The following is a 21,873-nucleotide window of genomic DNA, read 5'->3' as shown; positions in this document are numbered from 1 at the left end:
TCAGGTTGTTGGACATGATGAACTCAGTGCAATATGAGACATGCTGATAGTTTACTTGGAATACTTGTACGGAAACGAGATCTTTGTTTTGTTCAGACATCGCTACCTACCTGCTTCACATCTGAAATTACAGCCTCCTCCCAACCCAAAAGATCCAAACTCCACAACATACATCTTCATTCACCACTTTTTGCATCCCATTAGCCAAACTCTGCTTTTGTTTCATGTGTTTTTTCCCCAATATCGCTCATTCTTTCCAACTAATCCTTAAACTGAAGATGATAATTTAGAAGGAATGTCAAATCAAATAGCAACTATTTCTTTACAACATTATTTTGTCATCCTGTTGCATATCATAGCTTATTCTCCTCTCAGCCACAAAATCTCTATGTGCATTTACTACCTCTACTAATCTGTTAGAAAAGAAAAGGCTGAAAAATATTCCATTTCTCACAGGATAAGTATTACTGTAGATTTCCACCTTTGATGTCAAAGAAGTCTTAGAATTGTTTTCCTGAATGTGTTTTTTGAGCTACCACTTTTCAAAACAAGCAGTCTGTAATACATAGGATAACCTATGTAAAATTACTGGAATAGAAGAAGAAATGTCTCAGAAATGGCCATGCAATGAAGAGAGATTTCCCCTTCATTTCTTGAAATGCTCACCAAGGGCAATCTGCCTTATTTGACACGGGACAAGCGGTGTTCCACTACGAACAATTCTCCTGACCACGTAACAGCATAGTAGTAAAAAAGAAAGGTACTGTGAGAAAAAGGGATGGGATCCCCTGTCATACAAAAGAACACCACGACAATGATTTCATGATTAAAATCAGGGGGGAAAAATCGAAGGCTAACTTTGGGCCACAAGTGGGGACCACAGGATTGCTTTGCATACTGGAAGAGTCTTTTGAGAAAAGTATGAATAAAAAAGTTTATGTGGAAAGATTCCTTTAAAAAGCCATGAATCTACTTAATGAGGAGTGGTGATCCTTGTCTGCAAATGTTTGACTATACACTGTTAATTTAACAAGCCATCACTCTGGTCTCTGTAACATAAGCGATACTCTGTGATCTGTTAAATGATCCCCGATATTTATGTCACAGTTGATTTAACAGGAAATGTGCTACTTCCTGGAATATAATGCATGCGCACACTTCAATAGCACAGCACAATGCAATCTTAGAGATTACTCTGCAGCCATTGATTATGTGGAAAATAACTGAGGCTCATACTTGACGCTTACTGCCCTTGCGCTATTTTGGGGAGGAAAAAAGAAGCCCGTGAGCTAAGAGTGAAGTTACTTTACTAATCAGGCTGGCAAACCACATGTGGAAATGTGATGGGGAAATATTAATTACTTTACTCTTTTCTTGAAAATCTGCCCTAACAGGTAAATATTGAACAGAAAAGTATGTTTAGTAGTTTTAGTCAAGACAGTTTTATCCTATGCTCTTCTTCAGGTTTCCTCATTCCCTGCTCCCTGCTGCAGGGTTGTGGCTTTCAAAGCTCCTCGGGCACTAGGGGACATCATTCAGCACATCATCTGCTCCCTTTGACCACCAACCACAAGCTCTTCTCTTGGAAATCCTGACGTTATTTAAGGCTCTTCCTTCTCTGAGCTTTTTTCCAAATTCCCCGTCTCCTGAGTTCCTCCAGTATCTTATTTGGATGATTTTCCATATTTCTCCTCTGACATTCGATGGGAACTCTCCTAGATCTTTTTCCTTGCTTCTCTTCCTTTTCTGTTTGTCCCTGTACTTATCCCTAGGACTTTAATGAAAAAAATAATGACGGGTAATTTAAGGGTTTCTTTCCACTCTAAAATAACTGTCCAAACAACAGTCTTTGTCTGACATCTCCACAGCCTAAACTTGACAAGGAACTGAATTCCTACTTGCATATTCCCTTACCCTGCCTTCCTTTGGTGATCAGAAAAGATATCATTATATGCTCTGGCGCACGCTCCTATCACCTGGTTCTCCTTTCAGAACCTAGATCCAAACTGATGTAGAGGTGGGATTACTTGCAATCATTTTTAGATATCTACATCACTGCTAGTCATCTAAAGTTCCCTTAAAGTCTGTAGAAAGAGAAACAGGCATAGCTATAGAGCATTTCAGAAAACTACTTGTGATGTCTTCCTTAGGGCAAATTAAATACAACACAAAGTATCTAAATCATATGCTTTTATCCCATTGAATGTCACTGTGATCTGGCCTGTTCTTTATGCACGTAGTTAAAATAGTAATTTAGATTGTTACCATTACACATCTTAACTATGCAATTATTTTCCAATCTGCCCTTGACAGAGTAGAATTGGCCTTTTGTGAAGATGTAGACAAGGTAATCTTCCTGGCTCATTTCTTTAAACTGACGGAGTCACAGTTAAAAGTTTGTGTTTTTTTTAACCCTAAATCCTTTGCTGAATCAATCCAGATATGTCTAGCATGTTTAATATGCCACCTATGTGGTCACATCAGCTTTTAGATATTGTTTTTATTCTTAGCATTTCTCTCATATCAAATATGCAAGAGAAAACCTTCCTATAAGCTCCTTCAGTCTAACATCAGTGTCATGCATATGGAACAATCCTCAGTGACTGAACTTCCTTTCTCGATTTGTTATTTATTCAGCCCCTATTTATTTACATTACAAATACTTTCCAAAAGTGACTGTCCTTAATACAGATGTGTACACAGCCTCTCCATTTGGGTCTACAGTTAATAACTAATAATAATTATTTTGCTAATAAAAACCTGGTGATCTATAAAAAGTGCAACAAAATGTGCTATTGGATACCACATTACTATATTGATTAGAGAGATAAAAATCTAGAGTTTGGTCCCATAACATACTAAGAATCATGAAAAATCAAATACAAGTTCATCATTTTCCCATAATAACGGTCTTGAAATTTATCAACAACTTCAATCTTTATCTGAAATAGCTTGGGTTAGCAACTCCTCTCTCCCCCCTGAAATCGTTGTGTTTCCTGTTTGGTACGAGGTTACTTCTCAAGGCAAGTGCTGACATCCACAGTAGAGACAACAGAACCTAAGGGGGTAGCCAAAAATCTCCCGATTTAAAGCGGACTTTAGGAGAACACACTGAAACACTCTCTAGGAGTCATGTACCTCCACTTAAGAACAGTATGAAACAGCTGCATATATTTATCCTGAAAAACATATACAGAAAGAAAAATATGTAGGAAAAAATTATAATCTTTAACCCTGGAACTTCTCATACTAGCGAATGCTTTGCTTATTTACCTCGCAGCTAAACTTATATGGAACTGGAAGGAAGATGTGCCCTACAGATGTATCGCTGCTCTTAGTATGAGTAAAAATTTATGATCCTACTGTATGACAGCAGTTATTAGCTTGTTTGGGTTTTGACCATTCAGACACCACCTGAAGGTAAAGTCCAGGATGTCTGGACCCGTGGGCAAAAAAAGCAGCTGTTTTTATTTTTTAATCCTGTATTTATCTGAGTGATTTTAGGAATGAGTCAGAGAATTTTCAGTACAAACAAGCTTCTGGAACAGTTTTCCTTTTGGAGAATGGAATTCTATAGGTAAGAGAGAACAAAAAATGATCTAAGAATACTTCCGCAAAATCCAGGAACTCCATATTAGGCCCACATAAATGGGCCCATACATTAGAAAAAAATGTAAGTTTACCTATAAGATTGCATTACAGTTAATGTCATTTTTAAAAATCCTTACTGATTACTGTAGAAACCTGTTGGACTAATTTTAATAAATACCTTGGGGCTTTTCCATATAAACCAAGGTATAGTGCTACTGATTACTATCACATAGTCGAGAAAAAATACTGGATCATTAAATCTTTAAACATGAAAAACTTGGTCTTTCCTTCATTCAGTGCTCATTCAAATAGAGGCACAAAAACTCCAATTAAACAAAACCAGCCATCCTCTCGGTTTTCATTTTTGTTCAGCTTGTGTTTGCTTCTAACTTGATCCTGACTTTTATGCTTGCTTGGTGTGCTGGTTTTGGCTGAGATAGAGTTAATTTTCTTCACAGTAGCGAGTAAGGGGCTATATTTTGAATTTGTGCTGGAAACAGTGCTGATAACACAGGGATGTTTTCGTTACTGCTGAGCAGTGCTCACACAGAGTCAAGGCCTTTTCTGCCTCTCACCCCACCCCACCAGCGAGGAGGCTGGGGGTGCACAAGGAGTTGGGAGGGGACACAGCCGGGACAGCTGACACCAACTGACCAAAGGGATATTCCACACCATGTGATGTCATGCTCAGCATATAAAGCTGGGGGAAGAAGAAGGAAGGGGGGGACGTTCGGAGTGATGGCGTTTGTCTTCCCAAGTCACCCTTATGCATGATGGAGCCCTGCTTTCCTGGGGATGGCTGAACACCTGCCTGCCCATGGGAAGCAGTGAATGAATTCCTTGTTTTGCTTTTCTTGCATGCGCAGCTTTTGCTTTACCTATTAAACTGTCCTTATCTCAACCCACGAGTTTTCTCATTTTTACCCTTCCGATTCTCTCCCCCATCCCACCACGGGGGAGGGAGTGAGCAGCTGTGTGGTGCTTAGTTGCCGGCTGGGGTTAAACCACGGCACTTGGGAAACGCCCATTAAAATACGGCCTAGACTTAAGATCTGGAGCCTCTGGGGAACTACTAGACCAGGGTTTGATTTTGTCAGTCTTCCCAGATGACCCCATTAGTCTCTGAGAGGCAGGTTAAACAGCTGCAATACCCCGCAGAGGCCTGTCCTCGGACGCGGCACCCAGATACACGTGCGCACCTTGATATGGGTAAAGGATCCTCGCGGGTGGACAGGCACAGAAGGGTCTGTGCTCTGCTCGGGAAGTCGTCGCACGGCCCCACGCTCAGAGGGGAGCTACTGTCTTAAACATTGCCTTATATGCCTTAAATACTGCCCTGCAAGTGGGGGAACAAAGTCTCTGCTGCGGAGCAGCACTGCCTGCGGGCCTTGCAACCCTCTGCCTGCCATCACCCACCCAGCACGCTTGCCGTGGGGGGTCCTGCGCCAAGCCTCCAGCCCCTCTCCAAAACACGCCAGTGGGAAAATGTGATGGTGTCTCCCCCTGAATTCTCACCCCCACTAGTCTTGTGGCTAAGGGGGCTTGTGGAGGGCGCATGCAGGGCCCCCTCTCCCACCTCTGTGGGCAGATGTGAGGCTGTTGGACGCAGGAGTCTGCCTGTCGGGCACCAGCCCCAGGCCAGGGAGAGGCGAGGGGGCTGGAGGGGAACCGGTTGCTTCCCTCTAGGTAAAACTAAGCAACTTTATTAATAATAGAGCCTGACCCGTGATCCCAAGTAAATTAGCAGCTGTTTAAACACAAGACCCATGGATCACCATTCCCAGCGCCGTTTTCTGAAAGCAAAAATCTAACTTACAGTAAGTTAAAAAAAGCATTCTTTAAGCTATATTAATTTTCATTTTGTCAATATGGTGACCCCATATGCATCAGGGAGCGTAGATGTGCCAAACTTGGAGAGTGGGGGGAAAATTTAGGAAAAAATTAATAGGAATATTCAGAAGGTAGAAAAGTCAAATAATCCACATGCAGCAGTGTTCATGCTATGTTTTTCTAAGAAAGAATCTATCTTCTTGACTGAGGGGAAATTTGTATCACTTTGCTTTTTTTACCTTTTAAAAAAAAATATTTTAAACTGGAATAAAATTATGTGTCAAGGTTTTAAACCACATGCAGGGATGATTGTGAGGTGTAGGTGATGAAAGCTGTAATCATTGTAAGTGGTGTATAACAGACCTGAAGTTTTATGAATGAACAAGAAATTACTCCCTCTCTCTTATACTTGCCTTTCCTCTTCTTGTATCCTGTAAGACTTAGTTATGAATATCTGATTCACACACTTTTGTTAATAACTTGACTATATGCAATTTTACACAATGTGAGCAGTAGTAGCACTAGTAACCCACCAATAGAGTATTTAAAGAACATCTTCCAGTTAAATGTCCAACTCATCCTCCCTCCTTCCCTTTCCAAAAGTTGCTACCATCAGAAGAATTAATACTTCACCTTCACAACCAGAAGTTGTTTAGCTCTAGAGTCTGCCACTGTACTGGACCACCAGTAGTTCATGAAAACCCTAGACTCAGGGACTCTGTAGCTGAGCCCGGGCTGTGGTCGGTAGCATGACTCCTGGAGGTGGGTATCATTTCAGTGTGCAGAGGAGTTACAGAATTGGGCCCCTCAGAGATCACTGCCGCAACACACCGTATGGTGCTGCTTATCTGTGGCTTTTCTTATTTGGCCTAGAGACACATTTCTCTAGTTTATGCAAAGCAGAAGTCAACGAAATGGATTCTTCTCCAATCAAATTTTAGTTTCACTTGGATTTTTTTTTCCCTTCTGCAACATATTTTACTTTTGTTTATGACAGAAACAAAGAAGAAAAAAAAAAACACACCCAAAATAAACATATGGAAAAATCCCTGCCTTTGGTCTTTGGAAAAATTTCACTGAGATGATATATTGCCTCATGCACTAATACACACAGTTCGAAGGAAAATAATGGGTGCATTGTTTCAACAATAGAAAATTACTTTAAACATTTAAATAATTGAAACGTACTAACACACACACAAAGAGACAGTCATCTTGGTTAGTTAAAAGGCACAATAATATTTCCCAACAGTACTAACAATGTTGAACTTCTAGGGTGATGGTGAAAGACAGCCAGCTAGCAAAGATGATTAAAAAAACGTGTACAGGTGGTAATGGCAAATGTAGGTGGAAAGTGTCAGAAGTAGGCAGTCAGGAATATTTTGGAAAGATGCACTCTACCTGTGTAGCCCAGCGAATTGTCGCCATTATCAGAGGTGGGGAGTGGTGTCCCGCTGTCGTTCCCCCTCTCTAGGTCGTCGGAGTCTGTCGGAAACAACACCAGAGCTGCTGATGGGGTCACAGGAGTAACAGTAGTTGCCATTTCGATCACAATATGTCCAGACACAATTAAATCCACACATGACAGCAAGAGCCATTGTGCCAGCGCACGGCACACTTCGTCTTTCCCCCGCCTGCGTGGTGGTGCCCAGCGAAAGGCGGCCGGGAGCATTGCCCGGGGTCCCCAAAACGCTGCCCGCTGTCCCTCTCTGCCCACTCCACGTCTCGCTCTGCAGCCCGCCAGGCGCGGTGGCCACCCTGCCAACCAGCCAGCGCAGGCTGTGGTGAGCATATGGGGACGGGAAGGCAGGGGAGCTGAATGCTAGCATTGCTAATTTTCCACCTTATTGTTAATCAAAGCTATTGACTGTGATCACTCCCCATCATCGCTTCATCTCCTGGCAATTACAGACTCAGGGGACTTCACCTCTTTGCGGGGAGGAGGCGGGGGGGGACAACTGTGTCTTAGCAAGCACGGGGGGGGGCTGCTCTTCGTCTTCTGGAAGATGGGGCAGGGGAAAGGGGTAGAGCCCCTCTATGAAAAGGCAACAGTTCAGCAGCATAAGGAGTAAGATGCATTTTCTGATTTGAAAGATGCTTGCAAGGAAACACTCAATTAATGTCACATTTAAAAAAAAAAAAAAAAGGGAAGGCAGCTGGTCAGCTAAACACATAAATGAACACGTGTTTTAAGACCCCAAGATAAATTGCTGATCAAAACACCACAAAGCACCACGAAGATAACTCATAATAATGAACTAAATAATTCAAAGCAAAAAATAAAATAAAAACCCCAGTGGCTCTGAAAACAAAACAGCACAACCCAAAGGAATTTGTTGTCAATATCACTAGATCTTTTTACCCTCATCTATAGAGATTAATGTAAAACTGTTTATTAAACTTAAATTCTATTTTTAATTTAGTTTTGATAGTGTACTGTCCAACAGATAACACCTAAAAAGAAACATTCATATTTTGTTTAAAAAAACCTGCAAGAAGCAAACCTCTTTGCAAGAATATCACTACCACAACAATAGACTGCTTATTTCTTTTTCCTGTTGACAGGTGTCAGATAATTTATTAATTATTGTAAAGACCCTGAATAGAAAAGATATGTTTTGCTCTCTCACACACAGACATATTCTGGACTTCTATAATGACTGAAAGTAACTGTTCCTTTTCAATAAAATGCACATGCTGCTAAAAATCATTCTGAAGTTTCACAAAACACCTAAAGCAACTACGTATGAAATTAAGCTAGAAAAAAACGTAAGTGGATTTTTTTTCTGGACGCTTAATTTTACTAGCTCAGTCAATCTAATTTTTAAAATGTGATGCCAAACATTCATATTCTCCATTTGTTTTTTAAACCATCTTTAAAAAAAGAGACAGCACCCTTACAAATTGAAATCTTTTTAATGAATTACAAAAGAAAAACAAAAAGAAAACCAAAATCCTCAAGACCAATCCACTTCAGGGGACTTACTGGAAAAAATATTTCTTTTAAAAAGTCAATTAAAGAATTGACAGCATGCCTTTTAAAATACTGTTGTGCAAATTAAGAAAATAAAAGACCAAAGAACAAAAACCAACCAAACACCAAGATGATGTTTCATCTTGGCAGATGAAAAAAGTGAAACATGTTCATTTATTGGTCCATTCATCTTTGCTGGCTCACTAATGGCCAATGTCACGTACACCTTTAAAATCTGCTCTGAAAATGGCTGTAGAGTGACTGGATCAACATTCTGCTTCTGCAGATTGCTCACTTATTTGCATTCAAGGGTTGATTGCGTCAGAGTTTTAAATTACAGCAGTAAAGGACAGAAGGATGGGACTTTTTATTAAATTAAAAGGCAGGGGCTGTGCCTACTTTTTTTGGGGCAAATGTTTATAATCAGAAAGCGCAGGCTGAGATTTCAAGCAATGAACCTGCTGATCATCATCATTCTGAAAGATTGATTGCCTTCTAGGAGATTTAACCACACACTACTCAAAATGATGAAGAAGGAGGAAGATGCACTGAAAGCTACTGGAGTGTTCTACGTGTCAGTGTAACGCCTGGCATCATGTGCAAAATATAATTACATAATGAATTGATCTTTTTTACCCAAGATACTCCCTCGGACATGGCATTCCCAGCAATGGGCCGCCTTGTAACACCTCACAAAACAACCGATGCTAATGCCCTTTAGCAAGGCTACTTAGGAGTCTAAATAGGAACAATCCCCATTTCAGAAATGCTGTGCATTTGATACAGCCAACAGGACACGAGAGCAGCAGCTTTAAAAACTAGGCTACAACTACTTGCAGCCATTTAGGCATGAAAATCTTGGCTTCGATCCCTCTACTGATGGAAATGAGGGGATTAGTCTCTTTTTAACACTACTGATATTTTCACGATAGCTGTTCGTGACAATGCACTTGTTATTTACAATCCAAAACCACACAGACATTATTCACTCTCTCATTCTTTGAGAAATGCTACTTTTCCACCCGATATCAAACATGATATTCAACTAATGTTAAGTTATGGTCTCTGGCTGGAAATGACTTTCACTAATGATGATCGCTGAAGTTCAGTTCTTGCTGTGGGTGAATTCTACCCATTTCACTGAATGATAAGTCTGCACCCAAGTCCTACATTTCAGGCTGTGGCTCCCAGCACTGGACTCAATTTAATTTCAGCTCTGTCACAAGATCCAGCTTTGCCTTTGCTTGGGAGTCCCTGTTAAAACTTAAGAGAAATAAGTACTAGTGACTTAAATGGCACATTTCACCATGACACTGCTGTGAAGGCACTCTGTTGAATGGGGGGTAAAAGGCCTGAATGTTAAGATGTGATGTATTTCTTATGACTACCGTGCTGTACGATCAGGCAATTTTCCACTTGGCTTTGCTAAACATAATGAATGATTTTACAACGTTACACTTTTTGAACTAGTTGCCATGCCAAAAAAAGTGAAGGGAATGAATTATATAACCTGGAACAATTCACCTGATGTATGAAAAATTTACAGCTCAGTCTGAGTTGAAGCAGGGGCTGAACTTGGTGCCTCATCCCTCAGAGAAATTCCATAATCACTTTATAACAGGTTTCACAGAACTGATAGAGAGAGATGTCCCTCAAAATGACTCTCCAGTAAGGTTGAACATCTTGGTTGAATTTCTGTATCAGACAGGAGGAATTTAAACCAAGGTTTCTGATATCCTAGCTGCTCAGAAAAGCCTATTTTCAGTGAAATAAAACCTACACTTTAAAAAACACCTAAGCAGTAATTGGTTGATTCATTAAGTAAAAAAAAAAAAGCCCCCAAAAAACAACAAAACAAAACCCAACATTTAATTCAATGGAAAATTACTTTTACCTGTAAGTATGCAAAACTTCAGGAAGAAGGTAAAAGGAGTCCCCCCCGCCCTCCTTTTTTTTTTTTTTTATAGTCCCAAATGTTTTTTTTTGGGAGAGGAAGATGAAAAGTGAAGCCTTGACTACCAAAGAGGAAAAAAAAGAGCAAGCCACCCCTTATCAAGTTTACCAGCACTGAGTGGTCTAGCTTTTTGGAGGAATGGTTTCAGATTTAGTCAGTGCAGCCCAAGCACAGACGATACCTTCAAAGCAGCAAGAGGATTTGGCTTAATCATAGAAGTTCAGAACAAGTTTAGGCGATCCAACGGCAGCTGGATAGCACCAAAGATTTATGTGAATGTGGGGAACCTTTTCCAATGAAATTTCCACTGAAATCTGTAAGCTACTCCATTTTATTGGACTATAGCAGGAGTTACTAAACACCATTCATGCTTTAATTTACGTATCTTTAACTCTTCAAAATGATCAGAAAATCCAAATACTAAATATTTACTATTGTTATTCATTCTCTTGGCCGCTACAACACCTCAAACCAGACAGACACATTTATTTTTGCAGCTACTTACATTCAAGTGCTTTGTGGAATCCTAACCTCAAAAATGATATTAAACATGCTTTTAACCATGGCTCTGCTATTCATAGAAAACCCACTTCCCCCCCCCCCCGGTAACAGAAAGTGATGCCATCAGTTATTGCTTCTTTTGTACCAGGGAGATATGTCTGTATGGCAAGTTTTATTGACGATGCATCCTTAGAAGTCCCAAAATGATTCAGTATTGATACCCTGGCCCATCCTCCTGGAGGACATAAAGAACAATTGAAAAGACCTGAACAGACACAACTTCTTACCACTGTAGTATTCTCATGTATCGGAGTTTCTACACTGGTCATTGTTTATCTGAAATTAAAGCCATCTACTGAAAAATGTCTGACTACAAAAATAGTAACTGTTGCCATATTTAATTCCAAAATATATAACTTCATTATTTCTTGTTATGTTTCTCTAAATTTCATCATCATCATCAGTTTGGGGGTAAAAAATTGGGAGGAAACAGCATGAACAGCATTTTGCAAATGAACATTAATAAAAGATTAGGGTGAAGCAAATGAATATAAACTACTATCAATATTAGAACTGTGTTCTACAAATTGGATCAATTCCCATTGATTCCTTTCTAGTGATCTAGAGGAATTGAGGAAGAGACATCAGAAAAGAAAACCAACTGTGACCGCATCAAACCACAACCTAAGATGAGGAACTAAATTAGTAGCCTGTTTTTTTCAGTATTTTGATTTATTCCAGCTTTTCATTGGAGCTACAGTAGAAATACACTATAATATGTCTCAAGGGATATTTGATATAATTCTATTTCTTCATTCGGTTATTCATAGTGGCAAAACATTTTATGCTATCAGAGTATAGGTAAGGATAGTACCTAAGGGAGAACTACTGTTAAATTAATATATCTGTGAGAACTAACTTTTGTAGAGGGAAGTACTATCTAAAATTATATGTTTACTTAGAAAAATACAGACAAGCTTTCAAGAATGTAGACCTGTTCTTCAGATATGGAACAAAAAGAAAAAACTTCAAGCTATGTGCAGAATTGGGAATAATTAGGCCACGCTTAGACTATCACAGCTTGGTAAACACTTACAGGTCGATATCAGAAGCCTATGTAGTATATGACTGATTAATCTGGAGAATATCCTTACCGATATGTCATATTAGTTGAAAGGAAATATTGTATTATTTTTCATAAGACTTAACAGAGCAACTTTCTAGAGACATTCACATTCAGCCAGCTAACTTGTTTAAATGGGATAACTTTAGGGAGTTATGAGCATTTTCATCAGCTAAGAGTCTCCACAAGTAATTGAGAAGTTCTTCATTAAAAGTTTACACTGCTCAGCTGCCTCATCTTAAAAGTTAAGAAAGGTTTAAGCTAAGGGGAAAAGGCAAGAATTTGTTCTCACATAATGGCTTTAATCTGAGGATCTGGCACAAGCAAGTTACAAATAAATCCGTAAGGATGCTTTTTATTAATAGCCTGTACAAGAATGTTCTAGCAACTCACTATGTGGTTCTAAAAATAAAATGTACACTTATGCACAGGTACAGAAATGTTATTCATTACGCACAAGAGAATTTTCTGATGAGAACAGAATACTTCATGGTGTAAAAAACCACTTAGAAGCAGGTTTTTCTAAAACAAGGAAGAATACAGCTTTTATTTAACGGTTTGAGTATCTTTTTTTTTTGGTTGTCTTCAAAGAACAGCGCGTATGACTGAAATCCTGACAAAACAGCAGTAGTGGATGCTATTTAAACACCTTTCCTTCCCTTCATTTTCATGATTCATTCAATAACAACCTTTAACTCAGTAAAAAGTAAACAAGGACTTCTAGTTATGCAAAAGCAGTAAACAACCTCTTTGCATCTTTATGCTGCCGGTAAACAACCTCTTTGCATCTTATTTATTTATTTTGGAAGCAGGTTGTAAACATAGGTGTTAGCAACTTCAACACAGATCCAGCAAATAAATTTTACAGAGTAGCATAACTATGATTGTTGGGTTTGTGGGTTTGTTTGTTTGTTTTTCAAATCTGCATCACTTGCTTTTGAATGCTAAAACTGAAGTCTTATGTGGGATCAGTCATGCAGGAAACCATACTAATATAATTACATAGCAACATTTCTGACTGAACAGTTAAATTCTCAAAACTTGGTATTTAGCAGAGAGCAGGTAAACGTGCACAATAAGACTCTGATGCTCCCAAACCTGCCTATTGTCCTCTCTCCACTTCTCCTAGCTCTTCCTTGCACTTCTTGGGCCGCCCCTTGTAGCTCTCTCCTGTTCTGCATCTGCTCCCATTTCTTTCCCTGCCAGATAAACCCAAAGGTAACAGCCATTCAGGCTAATTAAATGGTGCTGGAAGTGAGTTAACAGGTGGTGGCCCCAGCTGCTTTAGTTGCAGGGGTAGATAAGAGACCCATCACTAACCTATATAAGGCATTATGGTTAATTAGGACAAGAAGCTGTTTTCTAAGGAGGGACAACCAGATTTATAACAGATTTTTCTTCTCTAAGACAACAAGCAAACTTTCTCCAGAAAATACAGAAATAAATGACTTATTCTGAAGTGCTCACCAGTCATCTTGACTATGTTTAATATGGCATATGCATAAGACCTATTTGGCGTAGGTTTCTTCATATCAATTTTTTGTATTTTCTTTTCACTGCAAGCTCTGAATTTGACCTTACTTTAGGAAATTTCCACTCCCTTAGAGGCTTTTACTTTGTTTTCTTCCAAGCACGCTTACACATTTCTCAAGAGAGGTCTGATTACTGTGGGAACTACTATCAAGACATTTAAATAATAGCAACTAGCACCATGTAGAGCTGAAGAACTGGTTATGCAAGCTTCCCATGCAATCCTCCAACTCCACTGGACTTCTTGCGATAATCCCCTAACCATTGTAATCATCTCTATGGGACTACACCCAGTCCTCCAGGCATTAACCCCTGGAGCTGCTGCTTCTATGACTTTAGCCCTGTAAGGCTGTTTTGAGGCTGAATTATGCAGCTGCTTTACAAGTAGCTGCCCCCAAAATAGTAGCAAAGAACTGGGTTCATTTTCTCTTTACTGTAGAACTGGAACACAGCAAGAATCCCACCATGCTTAATTATCCCTTATTTTATTCAGCTGAGTGGTGAACTTAGGAAAGGTGATGAATTTCCCTCAGTAATGACTATTACAGACAAACAACGAATATGCAGGAACTAATTCAACACACCAACCCCAACAGCCTTGCAGTCACATGATTTGAAATTAAAACTACCATAAAAATGAACATTGAAGGGGATGTACACAATTCAAGAAAGCCCTCTCTCACTCCCTTGCTTTTCTGTATATGCAAAGTCATCTTCTGAGCTGTCAAAGGTATATCTGCAACACAGCTGTGTCATTTACATTTTACTAGTCTATCTGCAGAGCTCAGCATGAAGAATAATATCAAATCAATGTATGTCAATGCTCGTTTATAGAAAGAATGGACATACTTGCACTAATACACTGTCCAGCAAGGAAATACACTGGCACACTAAGTAAGCCTATAAAAACTGCTACATAAGCAAGAAAGTCTCTCTGATATCACAAGAATCCCAGGTCCTAGCTACTTTTCTAGCTGTCCTGGTTCGGTTTCGCCCCCTCCTTTTAGAAGGACAGCATTTTGAACCGTTTTGCTGTTGCCAACACGTTCTCTACCTCCCAACAGTGACTTCAGCCACATCGTCATTACTGATACCCTTAGCATATAGATTTCTCAGAGGAAATGTGTCCGGTTGTTGCTCTTCTGTGCTTTTCCTTCCATTTTGCCTTCCACAATCCCAGCCCTTTGGCTGTGACAGAGGGGACAGCAGACAGGACAGGCTCTGAAGGTCCTCTTCCTTTCATACTTAAAGCCACTCACATTCTATTTAACCTGTCTTCTGCACAAAGCAAAGACCTGGTAACGCTATATCCTGTGGGTTGATTTGATGATTTAAAAAAGAGGTTTTAACCCTGTCGTAGTTTACAATTAAAATCTAACAGAAAGTAATTTAGTAAGTAATGTACAGGGATGATTTTGAAGTGAAACAAAAAGGTGAATTGCAAGGTAAACAAATATTCACGCTGACTTGTAAAAAGACATTGAGTTGAAAAACATACCATGTCAATCAGTACAGCTCTACAAGAATAAATTTACAACAAGCTATAAGCATCATCAAATGACAAATACATATCCATGCAAAACAGTAGTAAATCGAGTCTGTTGAGACTTCCCTTTTCTATTAACCTTCCAAGACAGTGAATTACCCACACATATAAAACGATTCCCACTGGCAATGCAACTTTTTTTTTTTTTTTTTAAATCCAAAGAATGTTTTTTTTTATTCATACTAAGTAGAGGTAAATACTTCAGGGAAATTTTTGTCTTTTGTTATTAGATCGCAGGGGTTCTTTCTGTAAAGCTCTTCCTAAGAGCTACTGCTTTTGTGCAGTGTAGTGAAATGTATTCTACAAAGGAGGTTTTTCAGTTTGTGCCTTGGAGAGAAGAGAAGCTGTACAACAGGTGTTCCTCCTTTCTTTGTTTACCTGAGCTGACTACTCACGGGTCAAAATCATATCCTTAAGAAAGCAAATGATGGAGCATATAAGCATTTGCCTGGAAAATTTGATATTAGGCTGAAGTCCTTCCTCGTTAAAGCAGCAAAATGCTCCCATTGACTGTATGCAGGGTTCTGTTAGCACAGCTGTGAATACTTCAGGGAAACAGGAGAAAGAGCCACAAATAAAGAATTAGCAATTACTATCTAGCTCCTAATGAAACATACACATATGTCCCAATCAACTTAATAATTCTCAGTCTAAACCAGGAAAGATTCATAAAATAGTGGTAAGTTAATTTAATAGATCCTAGTGGTTCTTCAGCATCTTCCAGCTGGGAATCTCATTTCTCAGTGTGATTAATGTCAGCCTCAAAAGAAAGCACAGGGTCAAAAATTACTCCAAGTTTATGAACCCAAACTCCAGACAAAATAGAACAACGATGAAATGAAATAGCTGAGGAGGAGAACAATCAATAACTCTTCTATCTTGTCAGAATTCAGCTCTGCAAAATTAATACCAGATAAGAAATCATACAACACAGCAAGGGGTACTTGGGTTTACAAGGATCTACAGATTTCTCTAGATATTGTCAATTCGTAATATTGTGTACATTACGCATGGGAATTACTAGCTAGAGGCAGTAATTTTGAAACAAAATAGGACCTTCAATAGATCCATGGGAACCCCTGAAATAATTAGAGCTGTAACTGGAAGCAGAGAGCCCAAAGCAATAAGGTACGAACACTGAAAGATTATATGTTTTAAACTACACAAATATGATGAGAACAATGCCAGTGTAAATAACAAAAGGAGTCACATCAAAATTTTGATGGATAAGACTATCAAGATGGCAAAGACGGACCAAATCGCAGATCTATGTTCAAAACCAAACAGACCTTTGAGATATAAACTGCCCAGTAAGACATAACGTTATCAGAAACTTCAGTTTGTGTGTTGGTAGATACAGAACAACATCTAAATAGGAAGTGGAAGGAAACAGTTATGCCAGCCTTAAAAGCAAAACCAGAAAACCCATAGAGCTAGAGATCAGGAAATTAGGCTTCTCCTAGTAAGGGACTCACTTATCATCACAGCAATTAATTGAAAATGGAAGCACAGATGACTGAGAAAGCATTGTGTCAGATTTACTTGTAGAAAATTTCCCAAGTATATCATTGCTGGCTAGGTCACAGCTTTAATATCTCAGAAGTAAAGTACAACACTGTAAGAGTGACAGCTTGAAAAAAGAAAAATTTCTTTAGCAAAACCCGATTGTTTGTTTGTCCTAACTTCATTAAATGTGTTGGTGCAGCTGCTTTGGGCAGGAAATAAAAAATACTTCTGAAGCAACATTATACATATCATATGTATAGTGTGATTGGTTCCATATTGTTGGGGCCCTCAAGTGCCTCTAGCAGAGTTCCTCAGCAAATTTTAACGTGTCAAACTGGATAAAAGTCAGAAGTAGATGCTTTACCCCTACGGGCTAGGACGACTGCTACCCAGTACAGAAACTCCAACAGGGAAGCTGATCCCCTGGCTTCGATCTCAGCACTGCATCCTCCCGCGGGCTGCCGGTAAGAGCACGTGGCTTGAGCTCTGAGGTGGCTGCCAGGAGCCCCCTCCAAACTCCTGCACGCCCTGGTGCCCTCCGGATTCCTCTCTGATTGTTCATAGCTGAGACCTGAGCCCAAGGGTGCCCCAGCTCAGTGGGGCCAGCAGCCCCCAGCCCTTGCTGGTGCCACAGGTGGGCAACAGGCTATTGGAGCACAGCAGATATGTCAATAGACTAATCAAATGTCCTTCAGCAACACTTTTACTACCTAGTCAATAGGGAAACTTATAATCAAGTTAGATCTCAAGTTGAAAACTCTAGCTCACTGCAATGAACCTTTAAAACTAAGTACACCGAGCAGAAAGTAAGTATACCACATAACAGAGTATATCAGAAGATCAAGTCACTGATAGACATAGAGCTGCAGAACCAGATGGGTACGCATAGCCTATCAGTTGCAACCAGTGGCTCACAATTCAGTGATATATCATTACTACTACTGAATTTAAAAGACTGCATGCTGTGTCTAAATGTTCACTAGTTTGGAACTCCATCGTATTATGATACTAAATATTTCTACGTATGTCCAAGATTACTTCAACTAGTATACTAAACTCCTACCATACAACAGACCAAAATGGAAAAAACATTTAACATCATTACAGACCTCAAATTTATTGTATTGACTTTGAGGTATGAAAGATTATGGAAAAAGGAGACAAGAGAACAAAACAAAAACACAAGAACCTAGAGAAAGGAAAGCATATTTAGCATATTAAAGGCAATTAATCATCTTTCACTTTAGCAGGCCAGAATACAGAAAATTCCTGGAAAAACATTGTAATTTCAGAAGGTGCTAGATATGGAAAAAAAGAGACTAACACATTGGATCAAATAACATGTCCAGCTAGAGACCAATCTGACACTGAACACTGGTTAGAAAGTAAAACAACACAAAGCAGAATGGTATTGTTTTATTACAGTAATTTAATGTTTCAAACAGAAAAAAATTGCCTCAAAAGATAGCGAGGAAATTTAAACTTTAAAAAAAAAGAAACAGTACTGAGTTTCCCACATCATTCCCATTACTCAAGTTTTACAGTTTATCTAACTCTACTGAAACTTGTGTTGTTGCTGTTCTACAATTGGAGAGTGAACAAGGAGATGTGGTATGATCTTGAAAGTATACACTAGAGTTAAATAAGCTGTAATCGTATGTAAGTGCTCAAAGCTGAATACAACTGAAGCATTAAGCAAGTCAGTGAAAAAGAGCTTACATCTGAGATGAAGGCTTTCAAGCACACTTCAGCAAAAGCTTCAAAAATGGTTAAACATTTTAGAACTTTTTCTTAGCTACAAAGGACCAAGCAATGAGAACAGAAACATTTGTCACTAGAAATAAAATAATTAAAATAATCTAAGAGGTTTTCCCTATAGTTTTTATTTTTCTAAATGGCTATAGCAGATGACTATATTTTTGAAAATGCATTTAGTCTCAGAAAACAATGCGGTGACACAACATAAAGAAAGTTATGTTCAGTGATGAAAGGTAAACTGGGTAAAAAATTGTAATAAATTAAAAAAATCTCCCATAAGCACTGACTGAACTTTAACTAGTTTTACACTGATTGGCACTCATAGAATCATAGAATCATTAAGGTTGGAAAAGACCTCTAAGGTCATCAAGTCCAACTGTCAACCCAACACCACCATGCCCACTAAACCATGTCCCCAGGCGCCTCATCTACACGTCTTTTAAATACTTCCAGGGATGGTGACTCAACCACTTCCCTGGGCAGCCTCTTCCAATGTTTAACCACTCTTTCAGTAAAGACATTTTTCCTCATGTCCAATCTAAACCTCCCCCGGCGCAACTTGAGGCCATTTCCTCTCGTCCTATCACTAGTTACTTGGGAGAAGAGACCGACGCCCACCTCGCTACAACCTCCTTTCAGGTAGTTGTAGAGCGCGATGAGATCTCCCCTCAGCCTCCTTTTCTCCAGACTAAACAGTCCCAGTTCTTCATGACTAAGAAGGCTCCCTAGGTATGCTCCTATTTAAGCTTTTCTCATGAGCTTGAAACTTGAACGTAATTATGTTTGACTAGATTCAGGCTGAATGTGTCTTAAGGTCCTGTCCCCTCTGTCATCCCAATCAGAGTCCTACACAGAACCTTCCCTGGTTTCCTTGCATCGTCCCACCACGGGTGTCTTTCCCAAGGCAACCAAAAGACAGAAGTTGGTGTATGGCGAAATCTTGTCCTAATATGCAGACAAAATGTAACTGTGTCTCCCATTCACTGGTTCAGACATAGCTTTGAGACTCCTTCCATCTTTATTTAAGATTTTGGTTAAGATTAGCAAGGGAATTCAGAAGACACTAGAGAAGGATACCCAACAGATATAGACTACATGATAACAGAAACCCTGTTCTGTAGAAAATCAGACTAAAGTAAAACACTTCCAAGCCCTTCCCCATCCCACTCAGCTGAGTTTATCAATATATATTTCAAAATCTGAATTAGTAACATGAATACCAATTACGTATTTCATAAATCTGAATGACTGACTCCAATTCCACAATTTGAACAATTATAAAGATTCTTACAATTGAAAATAAAGGCCATTCGTAAGAAGAAAAAAATTCAATTGATGAAAAATGCTATAGGCACGTGAAGATTTTCCTGATGATATAGTATCAAAGAAAATTTAGTTGAATTTAAGCTGACCCCTCATTTATCATATCCTGTGGGCAAGTCAGTTAATGACTATATTGATTCGCTTTTGTGTTCATTCTTATATACATCATCCAGCCAAGGTGAAAGTAACCATAAGATATGAATTTTACAGAAAAATATTTCAATGATAAATATTTGAAGTTGCAGTTAAGAATGATTATTATACAATAGATTTGCTGTACTGAAATTATAGGACATATTCATATAATTGCAGTGGGAAGCATCACATAATATGCACTAGGTGATCCCTGGAAGTAGTGTATTGCTAGTAACTAAAATGGACTTCAGCAGAGTTGTATCAGCTGAGGGTCTGATACATGTTAAGTGCCACTTTTTGCTAAACTCAGGAGTACTGAATTGCTTGGGAACATTTGATCGTTCAGAGAACAATGATGAAATAGGTTCCTGAGACCACGGTTTCTCTAGCCTACCAGTATCTGAAGACAAAAAGAGGGAAAAATATTCCATTTCTACGCACATCTGATTTCACAGGCGTCTTACAGAGTTTGGTTTTTTTGCTCTCACTGAAATGTAAAGAGCAGAGCACATGACTCCCACCCTAACATTTATCTGTTTTGAAGAAAAGTTCATCAATGAGAGAAATGGAAATGGTCTTTCTTCCACAGGGAGGAAGGATGCTCCGCACTTTCTGCAATTGCCTTCAATCTGTGAAGAAAGGTATAGAGCAGACTGAACTAGTATGTGACTAAAACACAGCATAACATATCTAATACTACCCTATCAACAAAATATGTCTTTTAAAAATACTGGAAGCAGTGTCAGCTTTTTATTTGACCTCCCTTTCACAAAATGTAACTATTGTTCTATCTTTCTTGTACAACTGGTTTTCATTTTTCAACTAAACAGCTCAACTACTGATCAATCCTTGATTCCTAGACCAATTCAATCAGCTGTTATTTTACTATTTGCATATTTAGAAAGTTTAATCTTTGCAAGGATCTTTTCAGTATTTTCTTCATTTAAAAACGTCTTTCTCAACAGCAGACTTTTTTCCAATCAAGTGCAAAGTGTCCTGGCATTTTTTTCAATGTTTCAGGTTGTTCAGTGTTTCAGGTTTAGTTAGCAGAAAACAAAACAAAGTTGAAGATGCATCTTTGTGAAAACTGAGTTTGCAAAGGCTTCCGTTAGCTGCTGAAAGATCACCATGCTAAGGGAAGCTGCAAGGTGGTAGGTAAGTTTATCTTATGATTTTATTTAAGCTCTTTTTGGGTGGGGGGAGAGAGAGAGTGCACGCACTGTGGCTCCTTTTAATGAAACAATTGATTTCTTTTGTATTTTTATTACTAGAAAAACTGAAAACAGGTATCTGAGGAAAACAGAACCCAATCTCCCATTGCAAGGATGCTCAGTAAAATCCGGCTGGCGTCTCATGCAGTGCTCAACCACAGGGAAAACCTGTGTTTGAGAGGAGTCCCCCACTGCTGCAGCTGGAGCTGGAGTCCCACGGAGGTCAGGGAGGTGCGGCGGAGCCTCCGGGGAGAGCTTCCTAGGGGCCTGACAGAGCTGAGTTACAGCTGCCGCTGGAAGGGGAGGAGGTGAAATTATAGCATGGAGTGGGGAGGCAGGGAAGGGAAAAAAGCAGAATGTCTGAAGGGATGAAAACACCGCAGTTTCACTTTCATCCCTCTAATATTCTCAGAAATCGCTTTAGGGGGATGAAAGCTGTCGCTTGAAAGTCTGTTTCCTCTGTCTTTATGCTTTGCAGGCATCTACAGAGAGTAGAAATAAAGTGATAATGAACAAGCATTAAAAACAGTACAAACTGTTGCCTGAATCCCAATTAAGTCAGTGCAGCTAGATACGCAGTCCTTCAACAAACGCTGTGACCAGTTATTTTAGCCAATAGCACCAAAAAAATAGGCAGTTACAAGATGATTCCCCCACCCCAAATCCTTGCAAGTAAAAAGACTCTTGTACAGTCTTATGGTCACAAAGACATAAACTTGAAACTTAAGAAACTGTAGAAGTGAAGCTGCACGACTGATCTTACCACAGCTTCTCCAGCCACATCTCAGTCATTAACTCTGTGACCATATCAAAGTATTCTCCCAGTGCAGAGAACAGATGATGCTCAGTCAACAAGCAACTGTACAATGTTTGATTTCTCCTTATTGTTAA

General features: G+C 39.2%; 1 protein-coding gene across 1 annotated transcript in view; it reads right to left on the bottom strand.

The window, feature by feature from the left end:
- Positions 1–21,873, bottom strand: part of ROBO1 (roundabout, axon guidance receptor, homolog 1 (Drosophila)) — a 673,042-nt gene that overhangs the window by 395,512 nt on the left and 255,657 nt on the right. The window contains 1 exon segment of the mRNA XM_009327888.1: positions 6,823–6,906. Within this exon segment, the coding sequence (XP_009326163.1) occupies positions 6,823–6,906 (84 nt within the window).

This window comes from Pygoscelis adeliae, unplaced genomic scaffold (assembly GCF_000699105.1).
Source record: "Pygoscelis adeliae isolate BGI_AS28 unplaced genomic scaffold, ASM69910v1 Scaffold14, whole genome shotgun sequence".
Lineage (NCBI taxonomy): Eukaryota > Metazoa > Chordata > Aves > Sphenisciformes > Spheniscidae > Pygoscelis > Pygoscelis adeliae.
The sequence above is the reverse complement of the archived record's forward strand: the minus strand, read 5'-3'. Positions and strand labels throughout refer to the sequence as shown.